General features: G+C 40.4%; 1 protein-coding gene across 2 annotated transcripts; it reads left to right on the forward strand.

Annotated features, from left to right (window-relative positions):
• Window positions 1-342: 342 nt before the first annotated feature.
• LOC138752727 (corticoliberin-like) lies at window positions 343-2,525 on the forward strand. 2 transcript variants are annotated; one of them, XM_069915420.1, is made up of 3 exons: window positions 343-426; window positions 614-711; window positions 1,846-2,525. In XM_069915420.1, exon 3 carries the CDS (start codon window positions 1,855-1,857, stop codon window positions 2,317-2,319), a length of 465 nt encoding a protein of 154 aa, XP_069771521.1. In that variant the 5' UTR covers window positions 343-426; window positions 614-711; window positions 1,846-1,854; the 3' UTR covers window positions 2,320-2,525. The 2 variants fall into 2 exon arrangements, with proteins under 2 accessions (XP_069771521.1, XP_069771522.1); XM_069915421.1 differs by lacking the exon at window positions 614-711 and having other exon boundaries at window positions 349-426.
• Window positions 2,526-23,001: the final 20,476 nt, after the last annotated feature.

The raw sequence follows: 23,001 nt of genomic DNA on the forward strand, positions 1-23,001 counted from the left end.
TAATTGGAAGCTCTAAATTCCGTTAAATTAGAGAAATGTTGACCAATGCTCGCTCGCCATGAATTTGCCACTTTCAATTCAAACAGTGTTTCCGATATAAAGCGGGCAGGGGAAACGCCAGACAAATCAGAACCTGAGTCCAATTCTTGCGGACGAGCAGACTGAATGAAGACCAGTCACAGTGTGCCCCTGTTGTACGTGTATGTTCGGTGTTCCGTCACCTCCCCCTCACTTTTCATTCATGAATGCTCCGGTAATATTTGCGTCACTAACCAGGATTCAGTCACGGTGCATAAAGCGCCAATAGAAATATAAAAGTGCAATAGCCAGACTGCACTCTAAATAACTTCTATCACCTTGTACTCTCATCTGGAGGGGAGAGAGTCTGGACGGCAGAGTCAATCAAATCCGTCCGATTTAGTTAAGGTATTTATTTCTCATTCATTTATCCCATTTTCATATGTTGGTACTGGTCTTAAAGGTATTTTGAAATTGCTTGCGATTGTGAATGTTAACTCGTTTTAATATGTTATATTACAATTTTTACACTAGAGAACAGCGCAAAGGCACGTTTCCTGTGAAGTGTTTGAGGCCGTTTCTATTTTTATTTCAGATTTCCATCTTCCAAAGTATTTTTAATTCCATGTCTGATGCTTTTGTGTCACTAAGACTGAACCCAGTTGAACTTCCAGGAAGCACCGAGTTACAAAGGTAATCGTGTCTTTGGAAGTGTAACCGAAGTACAGATTGTAGTTTTTCAGGATCAAGCTATTTTATGACAAATACTGATCTGTGTGTGTGTGTGTGTGTGTGTGTGTGTGTGTGTGTGTGTGTGTGTGTGTGTGTGTGTGTGTGTGTGTGTGTGTGTGTGTGTGTGTGTGTGTGTGTGTGTGTGCGTGTGTGTGTGTGTGTGTGGTCCTTTCAAGTTTGGATTTTTAGTTCCCCTATACATTACTTCGGTCCGAGTCATCATATGGATATTGGAATCAATAATTTCAAGGCTAAATATTCCTTTATTGTCATGTAATTGCACAAAGAGGCGCCATTAGTACCGCTCGGCGCCCTTTCCAAGGAAAAAGAGTATCAAAAGAGGGTCCCTTCAGAGTCGTGGATTTGCCTCCAGAGCTCCTCTGCAGCGGCACAGACTCTTGCCCTCAGCAACCTCTCGAATCTTGGCTCTGATACCTGGTTCCCATGAGTCAGTGTCCTGCAGCCCGCAACGCGTGCAGGTCCCCCTACCGCAAGTCCCTCTCTGGTCCCCGCCGTGGTCACCAGCGGAGTCCCTCGTTGGTTGGCTGCGATTTTCGCTACCCTGCAAGGTCGTCTCTTCTGCTTCTCTTTCTCAACGCGGGTGTTCCTCCCGTTTCTGGTGCCCTGCGCCTTCCGCTGTCTGCAATCTCTCCTGACTGCTTCGGAGAACAGGCGCCGCTCTCTTGGGCACAGACCTCCGCGGTTGCGGGATTTTAACTGACCAACACCTTAGGCTCCTTAAACCGGCCAGTATGGATCAGCCGGCATTACGACCAGGAGGTTGAACCCTTCGCAGCAACGCTGTTGTCTCCGCTCTCCCGGCTCTGCAGCACCGGCCGCACTGTCGTTACTTTATTCCCGATGTGAAAGCACAAGAGCAAATCTTGAGTGGCGATTTATTTCCATTGAGTTAAAACTGAATTTATATTAATTCATATGCTCTCTGATTTATCAATTTAATATCTGCATCGAGTTGTTTGTGCTCCTTTCGTTTCTTAAATCATTCAAAGAATTAGTAGTTCTTCATTAAAATTCTACGTCAGGATATCAGAGGTATTGTCAATGGTCACATGGTTTTCTCTTCTTGCGCCCTAGCCTTGTACCATGAAGATCTCCGTGTCACTTTGCACCGCTCTTCTCCTGGTTGCGTTCGTACCCAGAGATGACTGTCGAGCCTTGAAGACCTCAGCAGCATCTGTAAACGGCCTTGGGCAACACTCCGAGCTCCAGCATTTAGTTCGGCCAGTTGCGATTCACTTCGAAGAGGAATATCTTCAGCCACAGGCTAAAACCGACAATAATGTTCCTTTCGACGGAACTTTCAAAGTTCCACTGGCCCGACTCCAGCGCATCCTGCATGGTGAAGTTGGAGATCTGGATGGCGTTAAAGACAGATACCAAGGTTTAGTGGATGAGACGGCAGGTCGAGGAAAAAGACGCGACACTCCTGTCCTTTCCCTTGGCGTGCCTTTGCATATTCTTTACAAACTCATCGCGCTAGCTAAAGCGGAGAAAATGGTCAAGCAGGCAGAAGAAAACAGGAAAATATTGGTTCAAATCGGAAAGTAGTTGGCACTGACCAGCGTCAGGCAAACGGCGTTGTGTATTTTTTTCCGGCACTAAAGTAAAACAGCTGAACACTTTCACCGATTAAACGTATATTTGACGATCGCTGTCGACTTCTAGATAATAAACGCATACATTCCCAATCATATACCCCATGCGAGAGAATGCCTACCCTTTACATTGGTAATAAAAGCTGCATCGCGACGGTCTGATTGCTTTATGCTTTATTGTGCAGACTGTTTGTTAACCCATCCAGTTCCCTTTCTTTCTAGCCCAGCTAAGGACATCCGCTTTAAAAACGCAGTGAGGCGTGGTACCATAACAAGGTGATGGGAACAACGTGGTCACTGTGTGAATGAACCCCGCAATCCGCCCGCTGACCGCATCGCAGCGGGAAGGAGGCGTCGGGGTATTTAAAATAGCAAAGCACCCACAACACTTTCTAGCCCAGCTAAGGACATCCGCTTTAAAAACGCAGTGAGGCGTGGTACCATAACAAGGTGATGGGAACAACGTGGTCACTGTGTGAATGAACCCCGCAATCCGCCCGCTGACCGCATCGCAGCGGGAAGGAGGCGTCGGGGTATTTAAAATAGCAAAGCACCCACAACACTTTCCACTGGGGAAAGAAAAACAAGTTAAGTCCCGCATGGGAAGTTCAGCCAGAAGCTGTCTGCGTCCACCCACTTGCCGCGCTCCCTCACGGTCCCCATCGCGGGGTCTGAGAAACCAGTTAACATAGCGAGGTAACAGATGCGACCACTCCCGGTCGGCAACGTTACGGGAAATTCGTGGCTCCGTCACCCCTCACCAGGGGGCCAGTCGTGACATTGACCCAGGGCTTTGGGAAAGAAACGACCTGAGTATCTCATCCTCAAATCCACAAGCATAAACCTAAACCAGCAACCTCAAACGTTGAGTGAACCACAACTACTTATATATATATATATATATATATATATACAATGACGGCTACTATTTTGAGAAGGTTGAGATACCTTTCGTGGATATTTGATTTTTAATGTTTCACCAGTGTTTATTGTACGGCCCTTCCTTGCCTTTTGCTCCGCCTCCCTTCTACTGTTCTTAGACATCTTTATTAGTGACACATAAATTTACGGATAACATGCGGATAGTTGATCTAAGATTACAAGATCTAGAACAGATGAACTGGGAATGAGGGGTATGGAAAGGCAGGTGGAATTTAGTTTGGAGAGGTGACAGGTGTTGGGAGGTTAACCCAAAGCAGAGCTTTGAATAGTCAGTCGGGCCCAGCAGAATCAGAATTAGGTTTACTGCCATGATCATGTGCTAAGAAACGTGTTGTTTTTGCGGAAGCAGCATTTTGTATTACCTTTTTCTTTCTTTTCTTTCTTTGGCTTGGCTTCGCGGACGAAGATTTATGGAGGGGGTAAAAAGTCCACGTCAGCTGCAGGCTCGTTTGTGGCTGACCAGTCCGATGCGGGACAGGCAGACACGATTGCAGCGGTTGCAAGGGAAAATTGGTTGGTTGGGGTTGGGTGTTGGGTTTTTCCTTCTTTGCCTTTTGTCAGTGAGGTGGGCTCTGTGGTCTTCTTCAAAGGAGGCTGCTGCCCGCCAAACTGTGAGGCGCCAAGATGCACGGTTTGAGGCGTTATCAGCCCACTGGCGGTGGTCAATGTGGCAGGCACCAAGAGATTTCTTTAGGCAGTCCTTGTACCTTTTCTTTGGTGCACCTCTGTCACGGTGGCCAGTGGAGAGCTCGCCATATAATACGATCTTGGGAAGGCGATGGTCCTCCATTCTGGAGACGTGACCCATCCAGCGCAGCTGGATCTTCAGCAGCGTGGACTCGATGCTGTCGACCTCTGCCATCTCGAGTACCTCGACGTTAGGGGTGTGAGCGCTCCAATGGATGTTGAGGATGGAGCGGAGACAACGCTGGTGGAAGCGTTCTAGGAGCCGTAGGTGGTTCCGGTAGAGGACCCATGATTCGGAGCCGAACAGGAGTGTGGGTATGACAACGGCTCTGTATACGCTTATCTTTGTGAGGTTTTTCAGTTGGTTGTTTTTCCAGACTCTTTTGTGTAGTCTTCCAAAGGCGCTATTTGCCTTGGCGAGTCTGTTGTCTATCTCATTGTCGATCCTTGCATCTGATGAAATGGTGCAGCCGAGATAGGTAAACTGGTTGACCGTTTTGAGTTTTGTGTGCCCGATGGAGATGTGGGGGGGCTGGTAGTCATGGTGGGGAGCTGGCTGATGGAGGACCTCAGTTTTCTTCAGGCTGACTTCCAGGCCAAACATTTTGGCAGTTTCCGCAAAGCAGGACGTCAAGCGCTGAAGAGCTGGCTCTGAATGGGCAACTAAAGCGGCATCATCTGCAAAGAGTAGTTCACGGACAAGTTTCTCTTGTGTCTTGGTGTGAGCTTGCAGGCGCCTCAGATTGAAGAGACTGCCATCCGTGCGGTACCGGATGTAAACAGCGTCTTCATTGTTGGGGTCTTTCAGTGCAAAAGAAAATGCTATAAATTACATTTCCTTTAACATACAAATAGAATTGCGGTGCTGGTACATAGTGTCATAAAAACGGCGACACATTTACACAGGATGGTGAAGAAAGCGTTTGGCACACCTAGCTTCATCGGTCAGGATTAGGGTTCCCCTGAGCACAGGTTGTCCTGAGCATCACGTGACAACTGTACAAGTCATTGGTGACACTGCACTTGGACTACAGTGCACAGTTTTAGCAACCCTGGTATGTATCAGATATACATCAACATGCTGGAAAGGCTGCAGATATAATTCACTAGAACGGGCAAATTATAAAGAGAGGCTGGATAATCTGGGACTTTTCTCCCTGGTGGACTGGGAGGAGAATAGAGGATTATGAAATTATGAGAGAACAAATCGTGTAAGTAGTTATTTCACAGGTTAGAATTATCTAAATCTAAAGGGGGTGGATTTAAGGTGAGTGATGAAAAATTAAAAGGGCTTTGAGGGGCACTTTCTTCCCACAGATGATGACGGGTACATGGAATGAGTTAGCAGAAGAAGTGGTAGAGGGGACAATGGTTACGTCCAAAAGATATATAGACAGGAAATGTCTACAGGCTTGTAAATGTTGTTAAAAATGAAATGTTTAGAGATATATGAGCCGAATGCAGGAAAATGCAACTAGGTTGGTCAGCATTAACAAGCTGGGCCGAAGGGCACTTTCCAGTGCAGAAGAAATCTATAACTCGATAACTATTATGGCCAAGTAAAAGTTATGAAAGTATATACAGGAGAGCAATCCAAGGTTCACACCTTAGAACTCCACCGCACATTTCCTCTCGTTCAACACAATACACCTATCACGACAATTATTTTCCAACACTTATCAACTTTACTAGCAAAGTTGCTGCTGTCCTTTTCATCCCTTCATTTTAATATATTTTAATAGTCTACTTTTACAACAGCATACGCCTGTTTCCTCATGAGAAACTCCAGTCAAGTTAATCAGTAAGATATGCTCTTAGTCAGTCTGTTATGTATTCCTCATGGACCCAAACCCAGAGTCAACAAGAGAAATTGGAAGGACCCAGCGGGCAGGCTGGAGCGAAAAAGTTGGCCAATGTTTCGGTTAGGACCCTTTGTCGAGACTAAAAAGGGAAGGGGTGAAAACAAGTATAAAACAGTGGAGGGATGGGGCTAGACATGATAGGATACTGGGCAAATGAAGTTGGAACAGAAAAGTAGGGGAGGAGACGGGAAGATAGGTTGAGAGAAAAGAAAGATGTAATGGACAGATGGAAATAGTGGAACTAGAAGAAGGTGGGGGTTGCCTAAATTTGGAAAAAAGCACATTTTCATTATCCAGGAAGAACATAACATACCGATCTTCAAATTTCTGCTTGGTCTCACCGTGACAATTCCAGCTTGCACCCAACGACAGAGACACAGTGCTCAATGAGCGGTCTGCGAATCTACATTCGATCTCACATTGAGTGCAGTGAATCGGGTTCCACTTGGGTCCAGCTGTCCTTTACCTGCTCCTGCTCGACTTCCCCCACCCTATCCACACCAATGGTCTCCTCCCTGATCTGTTTCCATACTCTCTCGCCTTCATTTGATCAGTATCTTGCCACCGCCTCTCCCCTCCGCCCCTTCTGTACACAAGACCAACTTGTTTTCGCCATAATCAGTTACCACCGCAACAAGAATTAAATCAAAATATAAAGAATACTAACGACATGTTTTCTCTTCTATTACATTTGCAAACGTATTTTTTAAAACACCGAGGGCAAGAAAATAAGCCATATTTCATAGAGGCTACAAAATCTATTTGAAAAATGAGTCAAACACAGTCTCATAGCTTAAGAGGGAAAGTACGATGTTCACACAACTTTCGGACAGATACAAAGGTTTTAGAAATACAGTATAGTGAACAAATACATGCAAATAGTACCAGCCAAATATGACAACGATGGGGCTGGACGAATTGGGCCCAAGGAACTGCTCTGTGTCATATAACCTTAAGCCGCAGATTCTGATCAATTCAGCAGGAAGACTCCAAAAAAATGCTACTTCAGAAAGCAAGACGTTTCCCAGCCGACCCAGTGCCCAGGGTTCTACTGCGACGGCTGTAAGTGTCACGATTCGGGGGTCCCTGTGTCCTACGTTGCTATGAAATGTAGCCCGCTCCTCCTCCTTGCTGTTATTCTTTATGGTGTCCTTAGGGCCCCAGACTACTCTTAAACCCAGGGAGCCCCGACCGATTCTCCGAGGGTGACAAGCTCCTTTTACTCAGGTTCAGCCCACCTTCTGAATGATGAATGGAGCAAAGTGAGATGGTCCCAATGAATACACCTCCACCGACCGAAAAGTTGTGCGGTGAAGCCTGCCATCCCGCTTTCGGGCGAGTGGGACTTCTCAATCCGCCGACGCCAGGACATGCGGCGGGAGTGCGGGGTGAGGGCAGTTGGTTGCTGCCGCTTGCCCTCTCCATTGCCGGAGAGGCAGTCAAAGCGACCCACAGGATTGTGGAGGGTATTATTCTAGGCTGAGGGGAATGGGGTGGAGCTGGGCGTGGGTGCATGTGGAAAGGAGACACAGATGCAAGGACATGCTGATGTTGGAATCTTGAACAAACAAGGGGAGTCAGGAAGGCTCTGCGGGTCAGGCAGCATCCACGGAGAGAAATTGTCAGTCAACGTTTCGGTTGGGATATTTTTATCGATTCTAAAGGGGGAAGGAGAAGACAGCAAAGGGGAAAAAAAAAAGGGGACAGGGTAGGGTGGAGATGGGACCGAGATCATTCGGATAGATGAGGTCGGGGATCAGGGGTGGAGACAACTGGGGGAGTGCAATGGTCTAGGAGCATGGGAATAGATAGAAACAGTGGGACCAGATTAAGGTGAATGGGTGTACCTGAAGGTGGAAAATTCAATATTTATACAGTTAGGTTGTAGATTATCCAGGTGAAATATGAAGTGGTGTTCTTCAAGTATGGCAATGGTTGAGGCTGCGGACAGACTAGTTTTTTGTGGCAATGGGAGGAGGAATTAAAGTGACTGGTAACCGAATACTTCCAATCAATGACCGATTAACTGAGCTTTAGTAAGGGCCCCCGACCTTGCCCACCTGCCACATCCTTTGTTGAATTGAATAAATTACATTAAATAAATATTAGGGGTCTCCAAAGTGGATAATATCAACCCTTGGAGTTTGATGGGACTATTCATGGAATTAATAAATGCTGGGTGGGGGGGGGGGTCAATTAAACTTTTGGGGTCAAAAGAATTGTAGAGCCTGAGGTTCCCGCTCCTGTCTGGGAGTCTGACATCCCCACTCCTGTCCATGAGCCTGACATCCCCATTCCTGCTGGGAGGCTGGTCCTTACTTTTGGGGGGAGACCAACATTCCATCTCCTGCTAGACCCCCCATCCCTTCCGGGCCCCTAGGCTTAAGCCTTATGCTTAATCCGTCACTGTGTCCAACCAGCACTTGAGGTCAGAACACCAAACGGAGAGAGGGGTCAAGATGTTTGTGTGAGCTTAAAGATGTGTGCTGGGTCATGTCTGTGCATGTGTGTTTGTACCAGCAAAGTCAGGCTTGTTCTAACTGTTGAGACAGGAGATGCTGAGACAAGTTCCACTGGTGCAGTGATAAGTACAGCAAAATCAATTAAGTTTTTAGCTTTGTGAAGCATTTTGCAGGGGAAAGAAAGAAGTCTGATAAAATTAGGATAAAAATTAAACAAAGAGAAATTAAATATGCAAAATGTTTCCAAGGTAATTAGGTAAGAAGTCATTTGCAGCCAGATTGATATTTGGGTTATAATTCTGAAATCGGATGATCATGGTTTCTTTTCATGACACTGAATTTTCCAAGATAAATCTCTTTAAGTCACACCTTATGCTTTCTTTTCTTTTTTAAAATATTTGATTGAGTTTAACATATTATAAAAAATGACAATTACATTGTGATTCATTTGTATATAAGTAAACACATAGAAAGAAAAACAAATAATGAATAAAAAATATATAAAACTACATCAATAGTTATTAATAGTACCTCAAACTATTGCTAAGAATAATGTATGCACCCATATCAGACTCATGTATTGAATTAATTTGATAAAATAATAAAGAAAGAAAAAAAGAAAAAACTTAAACTATAAACTAAGCTAATCTAATCTAACCCCTTCCTCTAGTCATGGTTACCTTATATGTTTAGTAATGAAGACAGAATCAATAATTATGCGGAATAACTGGTGACCCCCAGAGAACAGGCAAATAATCATGGAACATATAGTAATTATTAATTCTTCCAATTATAAAAAAAATTCTAAGAATGGACCCCATAATTTCATAAATTGAAACTTTCTAAATTCTTGGAATTAATGTTTTTTTTTCACTGGCTGGTCCTATTATAGATAACCATCTTTTTCAACCATCTTTGTTGGATGCAGGTTTCAAAGAATGGCATAGAAAAGGTATTCAAAGTTTCAATTATCATTCTTTTTTGAAATAACTTTGTCTCTTTCGAACAATTATCAGCTAATTTAAATTTTTCCAATAGGCATTTTTTCAGATATTTACAAATCAGTCATTTTGTTCAGTTCAAGTTTTTGGAATTTCTGTGAAGATTCTTGATTTGTTTTTAAATATTCAATTTTATTTTCATGGTGGATTAATAGTATGTATTTATAATAATTTACTGGACAAATCCAGTCCCAATGCCTGGGATCAAAAGAGATTGGGAATGAGACTTGAACATAACATTTTAAGATGAGGATTGGTAGTCTACAATGAAGTGGATGTGACACAGATACGTGCTTTTGTTTTGTGTCTTTTTCATTTTACTTTATGTAACTTTGGGTTTATATTTGGTTCCTTTAAAGGTCTGTGACTATATTGAATTTTGGTTCTTTAGGCTTATTTAATGTAAATAATCTTTCCTTGCGATATTAGGGTATGGGAGGGAAGGGAGAGGGGTGGGCAGGAGAGGGGGGCTCTGAATGTAATATGTTGTTGTTGAGAAAGATTGTAATTATTGTTCTGGATTTGTGTGAGTCTTGGAAAATCAAAAATTAAATATTAAAAAAAAGATTGGTCTCTACTCTCAGTTTGATTCATGGTTCCTCATTTTGTGCAAGGCATTGCTTATTACAATTTAAGGTGGTACATAGAACTCATATATCCAAACTTAAATTATCTCGTTTCTATGCAGATGTTGATCCTTTTTGTGAGAAATGTCAAATTTTTGCACTTTCGCTGATTCAAATGTTTTGGGAAAGTCCAAATTTAGAGAGATTCTGGGAAGAGATTTTTCAAACTCTATCAACAATTTTCAATATTAATTTGGAAACCTGCCCGTTAACTGTTCTGTTTGTTTTTTCTCATGACTCAGATAAACCTTTATTGGCATCTCAGGAAAAAGTCTTAGCTTTTACTACATTGATAGCCAGACGAGCTATTTTATTGAAATGAAAAGGAGATTCAACCCCTTCTCATACACAGTAGATGTAATGTCCTACTTAAGTTTAGAGCAAATCAGATATAATATTAACACCTTATGCTTTCTAACATATCCATATCCATCTTAGCAGAGGACATTTGTATGGAGAATAATCCATTTTACTATTAATCAGTTATTATTTGTTGCCGAAAGTACATATAATTACCAGTGTGACAAATCTTTGGTGGGAATAAAAACCAATATAAAGTCAAATAATTGGATCAAACTGTTAAACGCGATGCAACGGACCGAAAACCTAAAAGGGAATTTAAGCTCCTTATAAAGAAGGTACGTTTATTAACAATTCAATTAATTAATTTGGATGTAGTTATTCAATGGGCCCAGAAGTCCAATGTCAAGGAATTGCATAAACTGCACACCCATGATAAAGACACTGGCTATTCAAACTGTATTTATATGGTATTCTATTTCTGTAACAAAGCATACTATGTCAAGTCAAGTCAAAGTTATAGTCCTGCTGTAATTTTCACCATTTCCATGAAAGTGTATTGTAGGATAAAGGTTGTTAATTAGTTGGTGGGTAACTATCTTTTGGCAGTCTTGGCCAATATGTTATGGATTTAGCAATTCAATACTTTGAATTTCTCATGTATTTTGAAATAACTAAAATGTCAAAATGAAGATTTTAACATAAATATGATTAAGTTCCTGTGGAAGGAATGTTTGTCAATATTTCAATGTTTGTCATAAACTGTTGTCATATGAAACAAAGGAAAAACACACCTTAGAATTCCAAAGTTTTTTTTTTACTATGCTGGTCAAATTGCACGCACGGCATAGTGCACTTCTAACACAGAATAATGTTCAGTTCTGTAACGATCGTCTTCGCCCCTTATTTGTTGTATATCAATGATTTAGAAGTTTATGGAATGTGGCTAAATTTGCAGATAATATGAAGGTAGGTAGAAGAGCAGGTAGTATTGAGGACACAAAAAGGCTGCAGAAGGACTTAGACCATTGGTTCCCAACTTTTTTCTTTCTACTAAGTCCTTTGTGATTAGTAAGGGGTTGCTTAGTAAGGTGATATGTGAGTGGGAAGGGAAGATTGACAATCACTGCTCTAGACCCAATTGTTACTGAAATATTTTGCTTAAGAAATTGTCATTGGCCCATTTCCTTTCAAGTTATGAAACCGTGCACACAACGAGTTAATTAGATATGAATAAAACAATGGTTTTCAACTTTTTCTTTCCACCTACAAACCACGTTACTAAGCAATCCCTTACTAATCACAGATCACCTATGGCATATGGAATACTTTAAGTGATATGTGAGTGGAAAGAAAAAGGTTGAGAACCACTAACTTAGATGGATTAGGAGAATGAGCGGAGAAGTGGCAAATGAAATATTACATTGGAAAGTTTATTGCTATGTACTTTGATAGGATAAATAAATGAGCAGATTATTTTCTAGGGAAGAAAATTGAAAGTACCCAGTTACAAAGGGATATGGATGCCCTCAAGCAGGATGCCCTCATGCAGGACACCCTGAAGGTAAACTTGCACATTTGAGTTGGTGGTACAACAAATGCAATACTAGCATTCATTTCAAGGGGAATAGAATATAAGATCAGGGATGTAATATTGAGTCTTTATAAGGCCTCACTCAGAGTATTGTGAGTAGCTTTGGGGTCCTCATTTAAAAAAGAATGTACTGACATTGGAGAGGGTTCATAAAAAATTTACAAGGATGATTTTGGGAATGAAAAGATTTTCTTATGATGAACGTTTGACAGTCCTCAGTCTGTACTCGATGGAAGTTAGGAGGTTGGGGGGGGGGGATTTCATTGAAACATTTTGAGTGTTGAAAGATATGCACAGAGTAGATGTAAAAAGGTTGTTTCCCATGGTCAGAGAGTCTAGGACAAGCGGGCACAACTTTGGGATGGAAGGATTTCCATTTCAGAGATGCAGAGAAATTTCTTCAGCCAGAGGATGGTAAATCTGGAATTTGTTACCACAAGTATTTCTGGATGCAAAGTTATTGGGTGCATTTAAGGTAAATATTGATAGGTTTTTGATTAGCCAAGGTTTTGGATATGGGGAGAAGGCCAGGCAGGAGAGCTGTGGGAGAATTCACTAACTCACGATTGAATGGTGGAAAAGATTCGATGGGCTGAATAGCCTATTTCTGCTCTTATGTCTTGTGGTCTTATTTCTGCTTTCATTAAACCCCATTCCATTTTAACGTCTTAACTAAAACCCTAAATTTTGTAAAAGAAACTCGATCAATGCAGTCATTTTTTTCTAATGCCACTCTCTTGCCACTAATTTGCCAGTTTAACTTTAAATAGTGCTACCACTTTCCGATGTATAGTTAGGAGGGAAATGTAGGACTGCACAGAATCTTGGACCAATTCTTGCCAGAGAACTGAGGTTGCTTATTTCAGATGTTGGAAACACGTCCACTCTATGCTTGCATGGAAGTGTAATTACTTTGCTCCCTGTGAATTGACATTGGGTATTGTAGGATCACACTTTAGCCCCCTCTCCTCCATTGTTCATTTGTGAATGCTCTGGGTATATAAAAGTGCAATAACCAAACTGTATCCTGCATCACCTCTTATTATCCTGTTGTCTCACCTGGAGAAAACAAGGTAATAGGGTAAGCCAGATCCATCCAATTCTATTAAAATATTATCCATTCAGTTCTTTCCATTCTGATAGGTTGGTACTGCTTAAGTTACTGAAGATAAGTTGACTGATACTTTGTTAATTCACTTTTTAGCATGATTGAAACAATTTCTATTTTTATTTCAGATTTCAAACCTTCAGAGAGTTTTGTATGTATTCTACTTCTGATGGATTTGTATCACTAAGATTGAACACCATTGAACATCCAGGAACCACTTACAGGTCATTGTGCATTTGAAGTGTAGCAGAAATTTAGAGTAGACATTTCCAGGTATAACTGATTAAGATAATTTATGAAAAGTACAGGGAGTTATGTATAAAATCAAAGAAAGTGGACATCATCTGTATGTTTGTGTGGGTGGAGGAGGGAATGTGGGCACATGTTCTCTCCATGCCCATTTTTTCTCGCTCCTCAACATATAATGTACAATGATAGAGGAATTAGGGGATATGTGGAGAGGGCAGGTAGGTGGAGTTAGGTCATAAATTAGATCAACCATGATCTTATTGAATGGCGGAGCAGGATCGATGGGCCATTTTTGGCCTACTCCTGTTCCTACTTCCTATGTTCCTATGTTCCTATGGAACAGTCGTCACAGGGATGCTTGGATGTAATGACTTAATTCATGATGTGATGATCAAAAGTACAAAAAAAAACCAAGAGCTCATGTTGATGAGTGATTTATTTCCACCAGGTAGCAAAACGTGAAGTACTTGTTTTCTCTCCATTTTATTAATAATTGTGAATCTTGGTTTGGAGGTAGAAACGGTCAGTGTGGGGTTGAGAAACAATTAAGTTGGTTTTAAGTTGATTCAGACTTCTGCATGGCTCTTTGGAGATCATGGGGAAAAAAACTGGGGTTCAAGAAGTCAAACCATATGAAAATTGTACTTACTTCTTTATATTTATGATATGTAGTACTGACCTGCTATCCTCCTAGTTGCATTAAAACCCAATGATCTCCAAACCAAGATTCACAAACCCAATGGCCCCAGCAGACCCATCATTTCTGCAAACTGTTATCTGTGTCCCTTGACTCTTTTTTTATTTCCCTCCTCCCCCATCTCCCCACACCCTCCCCCCGGTCCAGTCCCTCCCCACCTAGATTGGGATACCACATGCCCTCCATCACTTCACTGCATCATCTTTACCATGGGCATCCAATCATCTCCATCCTCCATACCGAAGGGTTTAAAGCCCTTTGTTTCTTTCTGAACCACAGACCCAAGCAGTCCCCCTCCCTTCCCCCTCCCCACCACCCTCCTCTGGCTGGCAGAACCTGTCCTCACCCTCAATAACTTTTCTTTTGACTCATCCCACTTTCTCTATGTCAAAGGGGTAACCATGGGTACCTGCATGGGCATTAGCTATGCCTGCCTTTTTGTTGGTTACATGGAGAAAACCATCCTACAAGCCTACGCAGGCAAGGCCCCTCAACTCTTCCTCCACTACTTCGATGACTACTTTGGTGCTGCCTCATGCACCCATGATGGGGGGAGTCACGTGATGGAGTAGTGGCCGGACGGTGAACTCCAGCCCTCTCCAGAAAAGTCGGAAAAAACAAAGGAAAACACAAAGGCACAAAAATAAAAATTAAAGAAAAGTGAGTATAAAGGTGGAAAGAAGATGGCAATGAAAAAAGAAAAATCAAAATCAATGGTAAGAAGAGAGGAAGAGAAGACAACGGAAGATGAAGGAAAAGGCCTTACCTGTTCGAAGAGGCCCGCGGTGGAGAGAGAAACCCGCTCCCTCAGGTCGGTAGAAAGTGGACTACAAAAATGGCTCACTGAGCCGAGTAAAAGTGCGCAACCGCGCATGCGCGATTCTTCGCGCATGCGCGATGCGAATGAAAAAAAACACACCGACGGGAGGGGGGACCAGCTGGGGAGTCGATCTCCACAGCCGGCAATGACAGCTGCAGAACACCTGCAGCAAGAGGAGAACATAGAAGACAACGAAAACAAGAAAGAAGAGAAGAAAAGGGCAACAAAGAAACAACAGATGGCCAACCCAGAGGAAGAAGAAGAGGAAGAGGAAGAGTACAGTGAAATAGAAGAAGAAGGGAAAGGCAAGATAAAGGATATACTTTCTCTTATTAAAGAATACATGGAGTCATTTAAAGAATGGCAAGCGCAAGAATTTAATGATTTAAGAAGAAGAATAAACAATACAGAAGAGAAAATGAATAAAATAGATATGACCTTGACAGAAATGGGAAAGAGAATGGACAAGATGGAAGAGCGGGAAGCAGCAGTAGAAATGGAGGTAGAGGACTTAAAAAAGAAATTAGAGGAATCTAATAAAAAAGTTATAGAGACACAAGAACTGTTAGCTCAGAAAATAGATATAATGGAAAATTATAACAGAAGAAATAACATAAAGATAGTGGGCCTTAAGGAAGATGAAGAAGGCAAGAATATGAGAGAGTTTATAAAAGATTGGATCCCCAGGATCCTAGGATGTCCAGAACTACAGCAAGAAATGGAAATAGAAAGGGCACATAGAGCAGTGGCCTTTAAACCACAACCACAACAAAAGCCAAGATCTATTTTAGTAAAATTCCTAAGATATACTACAAGAGAAAAGGTACTGGAGAAGACAATGGAAAAAGTAAGAGAGGGCAACAAGCCACTGGAGTACAAAGGGCAAAAAATCTTCATTTATCCAGATATAAGTTTTGAACTCCTGAAGAAGAGAAAGGAGTTCAATACAGCAAAGGCGATTTTATGGAAGAAAGGGTATAAATTTATACTAAAGCATCCAGCGGTATTGAAAATATTTATTCCAGGACAACAAAACAGACTATTCTCGGATCCAGAGGAAGCACGAAAATTTGCAGAACAATTACAAAATAGACTGAGGGATGAAGACGTGTAACGAGAGTACAAAAGACTGCGAACTAAAAAGACACATAAGTTTTGAACTCCTGAAGAAGAGAAAGGAGTTCAATACATCGAAAACGATCTTATGGAAAAAAAAACTATTCTCGGATCCCAAGGAAGCAAGGAAATTTGCAGAACAACTACAAAACAACCAGAGAGATGAAGATATGTAATAAGAGTAAAAATGACCACGATTTATATGTATGTGGGTAAAGAGGTGTATGTGTGTATATGTATAATGTGCATACATGAATGTATCTGTATTTAGAGGAAAATATAGATAGTATAGACAAGAATTAATAAGGGAAGGAAATGGAATAGAGGGAATAAGGAGGGAACTAAAAGAGTGACCTTTGTTACATATGAAAAGTGAAATCTTATATAAGGGACCGTTAGCGAAAGTGACAGTAAATGGGGAGGAGTTGCGGTCACTGCAAAATCAGCTGACGCTTGCGAGTGAATTCGCAAATCCAGATGGAGAGGGGAGATGTGGTTGTCCGACAAGGGATAAAGGACAACTCAGGAGGGGAAGGGGAGATTGGGGCTAAAGAAGTTTTAAATAGGAGAATAAGGAAAATGTTTGATGTTTTAGTAATGTTGTCTTATAAAGGGTTCAAAACAAGAAAACAGAAATGGATAAGAAGGAAAGGTAATGATGGAGAAACGGAAAGGGAAGATAAACAAAGTATAAAATGGCTACGTTGAACTATATGACTTTAAATATTAATGGAATACATAACCAAATTAAAAGGAAGAAACTGCTAAATTTACTGAAAAAAGAAAAAATTGATATAGCATTTGTGCAAGAAACACATTTAACTGAATTGGAGCACAAGAAATTAAAGAGAGATTGGGTAGGACACGTAACAGCAGCATCGTATAATTCAAAAGCAAGAGGAGTGGCTATATTAATTAGTAAAAATGTGCCATTTAAAATAGAAGAGGAAATAATAGATCCAGCAGGGAGATATGTAATGATAAAATGTCAGATATATTCGGAGTTTTGGAATCTACTCAATGTATATTCACCTAACGAAGAAGATCAAAAGTTTATGCAAGATATCTTTTTGAAGGTAGCAGATACGCAAGGGAACATATTAATAGGAGGGGATTTCAACCTGAATTTGGATTCAAATATGGACAAAACTGGGAAAAAAATTAACAGAAAGAACAAAGTAACCAAATTTATAATTAAATCGATGGAAGAAATGGAACTTTTGGATATATGGAGGAAACAACACCCAAAGGAAAAGGAATATTCATATTACTCGGCTAGACATAAAAGATACTCAAGAATAGACCTATTTTTGTTATCAGCTCGTATGCAAGATAGAGTAAGAAAAACAGAATATAAAGCTAGAATACTATCGGACCATTCACCCTTAATATTGACAGTAAAGTTAGAGGACATCCCTCCAAGAATGTATAGATGGAGATTAAACCCCATGTTACTTAAAAGGCAGGATTTTAGAGAATTTATTGAAAAACAAATAAAAATGTATTTTGAAATAAATACGGAATCAGTGGAAGATAAGTTTATACTATGGGATGCAATGAAAGCATTCATTAGAGGGCAAATAATAAGTTATGTAACCAAGATGAAGAAGGACTATAATCAGGAAACAGAGCAGTTGGAAAGAGAAATAGTAAATATAGAAAAAGAATTAGCAATGAAGGAAGATACAACTAAAAGAAGAGAATTGGCGGATAAAAAAATAAAATATGAAACACTACAAACATATAAGGTGGAGAAGAATATAATGAAGACAAAACAGAAATATTATGAACTAGGTGAAAAAACGCACAAAATCCTAGCATGGCAGCTTAAGACAGAACAAGCTAAGAAAATGGTATTGGCATCAAGGAAAAAAGACAAGCAAATTACATATAATCCAAAAGAAATTAAGGAAAACTTCAGAGAATTCTATGAACAATTATACCGAACTGAAAACGAAGGGAAAGAAGGGAAAATAGATGAATTTCTGACTAAAATTGAACTACCAAAACTACAAATAGAGGAAAAAAATAAATTAACAAAGCCATTTGGAATAGTAAAAATACAAGAGATAATAAAAAAATTACCAAATAATAAGACACCAGGAGAGGATGGATTCCCAATAGAATTCTACAAAACATTTAAAGACTTATTAATTCCGCCCCTCCTGGAAGTAATCAACCAGATTGATAAAACACAAAGCTTACCAGATTCATGTAAAACAGCAATAATTACAGTAATACTAAAGCAAGGGAAAGATCCACTCACACCAGCGTCATATAGACCAATATCTTTACTTAACACAGATTATAAGATAATAGTTAAATTATTAGCAAACAGATTAGCAGAGTATGTACCGAAAATGGTAAATTTAGACCAAACTAGATTTATCAAAAAAAGACGCACAACAGACAATATTTGTAAATTTATTAACTTAATTTATGCAGTAGAAGGGAATAAAGCACCTACAGTAGCAGTTGTTTTAGACGCAGAGAAGGCCTTTGACAGAGTAGAATGGAATTATTTGTTCAAAGTATTGCAAAAATTCAGTTTACCGGAGAAGTATATTAATTGGATTCTTCTTTGGCTTGGCTTCGCGGACGAAGATTTATGGAGGGGGTAAAAAGTCCACGTCAGCTGCAGGCTCGTTTGTGGCTGACAAGTCCGATGCGGGACAGGCAGACACGATTGCAGCGGTTGCAGGGGAAAATTGGTTGGTTGGGGTTGGGTGTTGGGTTTTTCCTCCTTTGCCTTTTGTCAGTGAGGTGGGCTCTGCGGTCTTCTTCAAAGGAGGTTGCTGCCCGCCAAACTGTGAGGCGCCAAGATGCACGGTTTGAGGCGTTATCAGCCCACTGGCGGTGGTCAATGTGGCAGGCACCAAGAGATTTCTTTAGGCAGTCCTTGTACCTTTTCTTTGGTGCACCTCTGTCACGGTGGCCAGTGGAGAGCTCACCATATAACACGATCTTGGGAAGGCGATGGTCCTCCATTCTGGAGACGTGACCCATCCAGCGCAGCTGGATCTTCAGCAGCGTGGACTCGATGCTGTCGACCTCTGCCATCTCGAGTACTTCGATGTTAGGGATGTAAGCGCTCCAATGGATGTTGAGGATGGAGCGGAGACAACGCTGGTGGAAGCGTTCTACGGCACCACCATTAATTGGATTAAAGCCTTATATAAGGGACCGTTAGCGAAAGTGACAGTAAATGGACATATATCAAAGCAATTTAACTTAAGCAGGTCAACACGGCAGGGATGCCCACTATCACCTTTATTGTTTGCGTTAGCTATAGAACCACTAGCAGAATTGATAAGAACAGAAAATAATATAAAAGGAATTAAAATAAAAGACAAGGAATATAAAATCAGTTTATTTGCGGATGATGTTATAGTGTACTTAACAGAACCAGAACTATCAGTAAAAGAATTATATAAGAAATTGAAGGAATATGGAGAAGTGTCAGGTTACAAGATAAACGTAAATAAAAGTGAAGCAATGCCTATGAATAATGCGGATTTCTCAAAATTTAAGAAGGAATCACCATTTAGATGGCAAATGCAAGCAATAAGATACCTAGGTGTACAAATAAACAAAAATCTCGGCCAACTATATAAACTCAATTATTATCCACTAATGAAAAAATTACAGGACGATTTAGAGCATTGGAAAGATTTACCACTAACACTAATAGGAAGGATAAACTGTATTAAAATGAACATTTTTCCAAGGATATTATACTTATTTCAGGCATTACCAATACAACTGACAGAGAAATTCTTCAAGGAGTTAAAGAAAATAATAAGGAAATTTTTATGGAGAGGGGGGAAACCGAGGATAAATTAACAGAATGGTATTAACAAGGAGGCTTACAATTGCCAAACTTCAAAAATTATTATAGAGCCGCACAATTAAGATACCTATCAGATTTTTATCAAACAAGGGAAAAGCCAGATTGGACGAGATTAGAATTAGATAAAATAGGGGAAAAGATACCTGAACACATATTATATAAATGGGATGAAAAATTGGTACAACATAGAAGTTCTCCAGTATTACATCATCTCCTCAATATTTGGAAGAAGATTCATGTAGAAAGAAATAAAACAAATTATCAATGACCAAAACTAATATTGACGCAAAACAAGTTACTCCCTTTTACAATAGATAACCTTTCCTTTAGAGAATGGGAAAAAAGGGATTAAAAGAATAGAAAATTGTTTTTCAGGAAATAGATTCTTATCCTTTGAACAAATGAAAGATTAGTACAATATAACTCAAGATACAGCCCTGGCATATTACCAATTGAGATCCAACTTGAAGGATAAATTAGGAAGCAGTTTGAGTTTGCCAGAGGGAAGTAACCTTGAATATGTGATTACAGATACAATGATAATCAAAAGATTTATAACAAATATGTATATTAAACTGCAAGAAAAGGAGAATGAGGAAACAAATGGTAAAACTAAACAAAAATGGGAACAAGATTTAAATATAAAGATAAAGAAGGAAACATGGGAGAAGTTATGCTCTGGAACGATGAGAAATACAATAAATACGAGGTTACGTATGATACAATATAACTGGATACACAGGCTATACATTACACCTCAAAAGTTAAATAAATGGGACCCAACAGTATCTGATAGATGTTTTTGATGTAAAAAAGAAATGGGAACAACAATTCATGCAATCTGGACATGTGAGAAAGTAAAAAAATTTTGGGAAGATCTAAATCAGATATTAAATAAAATAACAGAAAACAATATACCAAAGAATCCAGAGATCTTCCTCCTAAGTAACATAAAAAACAAAGAATTTGGAGTTGATTTGGAGGATGCACAAAAAAGATTTGTTAAGATAGCTCTAGCCATAGCAAAAAAATGTATTATGTCAACCTGGAAATTGGAAGATAATTTGAAAATACAACAGTGCTACATAGAAATGAATAAATGTATTCCATTAGAAAAAATAACATAAAGTTTAAGAAATAATATTGAAATATTCGAACAAATATGGGAGCCTTACATTAAATACAATAGCGAAAACCTACCGGGGACAATCATTACCTAAGTTAACGGAAGGGAAAGGAAATGAAAAGAATGGACTCAGTAGAATTTCTGGTGTATTTTTATTGAATGACATCATTGTCTGACTGGTTTAATGTATCCTAGATTTTATACCTTAAATGGACGGGAGTGGGGAGGTAGGGAGGGTGGGATGGGAGGGGGGGGGGGGGAGAAAATGGCACTGTATATGTGTGAAAAGGAAAAAGTGTGTACCATGGTTAATGTGATTTATGGTGTGAAAAATAAAAAATTATAATGCACCCATGATGAACTTGTCCCCTTTATCCACTTTGCTGCCAATTTCCATCCTGACTTCAAGTCACTGTCGATCTTTAGCAACACACTTCCTTTTCTCAAACTCTTGGGAGACAAACTCTTGACAGACATTTTCTACAAACTTTATTCAACACAGGGGAGAACATCAAACAATACTTAATTACTCTACTACTCTACTACTAAACAACTATATAGACATTCACATCATACCCAGGTTGGACTCTGATACCAGTGGCCACCTATCTTCTACACATTCATGCAAGGGTCCATACTCTACAGACATGAACTTTCAAACACACTCCCAGTTCCCTGTACCAATGGGGGTGCAGCTCTTTGCAAGCACTGATCTATTAGGGTACTATGGCTCATTTTAAATGTAGTGCACACCTTACCCACTAGTCTTCTAGTGATTAACACAGTAGCAACCTGGTGTGGAGCGATGTCTGGGGCTTGGACCACAAGGCAGAGACAGAAAGAATTGCACTATGCACTAATATTTTTTCTGTTCTGAGCTGGGTATCTGCCCAATTATGACTCTAAGTCATTTAAATGAGCCAATGGCAAGGTGTGCACTAATGGGTGGCCGGAGTCCAATCTTGACTGGCAGGTGATGCAATTTCCAAATAAATTTCAGACAGGGAGGATGCAAGACCATCCACATTCCATAATATTCCAGATAGGCAGGGAGACCAGACTATGTGTTCCTCCAGAATCCGCATCTAACATTACATCCCTCGGAAGTTACATCACTCACCAATCGTTACAAACACAATGAATAACTAGTTTCTAGACAGTAAACTCTATGTAGCATCTCATAAAAGTTAAAAAAAACCAATGGAAATCAAGTAAATTAATATATATACAAGTGGTTTCCATATGGTGGCAAGGCACATTATCAAACTTAATGACAATGTCTCACTAGGTCCAACCCCCTCCCCCCCACCCCACTCTTTGACTGATGAAAGTTGTTGTGGTGTTCCCAATAGAGCCGGGTGCTTTGGAAACTGCTTCCCATGGTGAGAGAGGTGGAAAGATAAAGATAATTGTTTGTTTACTGACTTGCATGCCTGGTTTCTCCAGCTTGGCTAGCAAAAGTGAACACCTTTACCACCAACATCTGAGAGCAGGCATAATTGTCATCCATTATTGGCTCGCCTATTCTGCACCTTGGCTTCACATTTTGGAGCTCCTTTGGCACAGTGACGAGATGCCCATCACTGTGCTTTCCCATGGTGAGGTAGGGGACAAGCTAGCAGGCGTACATCCAGGGTGTACCTGTATTCGCGTGGGAGCACCGTTTTTCAGGCTATCATCTTATACAGGATGCTGTTCCTGCTTGTGTTTCCTTGAAATGGGTGCCACATATGCCTATGTTGGTTCTCTCTAATGATAGCCAGGAGGTCAGGACTGAAAGTTGGCCAAATTAGTAGTTTTTAAATCAAATCTCCTGAAGCACCCACCCCATGATGAATTAGTTTCTGTAATGGGAGGATTGAGGCGACGCTGTCATTGATGAGTGGTTACAAAATATATACAATATTTCCTACTAGTGGATGATCTGCAAGATTGTATTTAAAAGCTGAAACTACAATTTCCTGAGTGTGCTGAGAGAATAAATAGGACAGCTCAGAATGCAATTAAAAAGAAAACAGTCCATTACAAAGGCAGTACTTAGAAGATGCATGACAAAGACTGTGACAGTTGTTAAGCTGGAATTTCATGTGTGAGTGTGCCCGTAGCAAGAGCTCTTGCCTGTCTGTTTAAAGTTTTCTGCATAATTCATGAATGGTGATGAATGGAATCATTGATGGGATTGTAGCAATCTGTTT

The sequence above is a fragment of the Narcine bancroftii genome, chromosome 2 (assembly GCF_036971445.1).
Source record: "Narcine bancroftii isolate sNarBan1 chromosome 2, sNarBan1.hap1, whole genome shotgun sequence".
Classification (NCBI taxonomy): domain Eukaryota; kingdom Metazoa; phylum Chordata; class Chondrichthyes; order Torpediniformes; family Narcinidae; genus Narcine; species Narcine bancroftii.

Coding starts and splice junctions, on each gene's coding strand:
- LOC138752727 (XM_069915420.1), top strand. CDS start 1,855: ATGAAGATCTCCGTGTCACTTTGCACCGCTCTTCTCCTGGTTGCGTTC.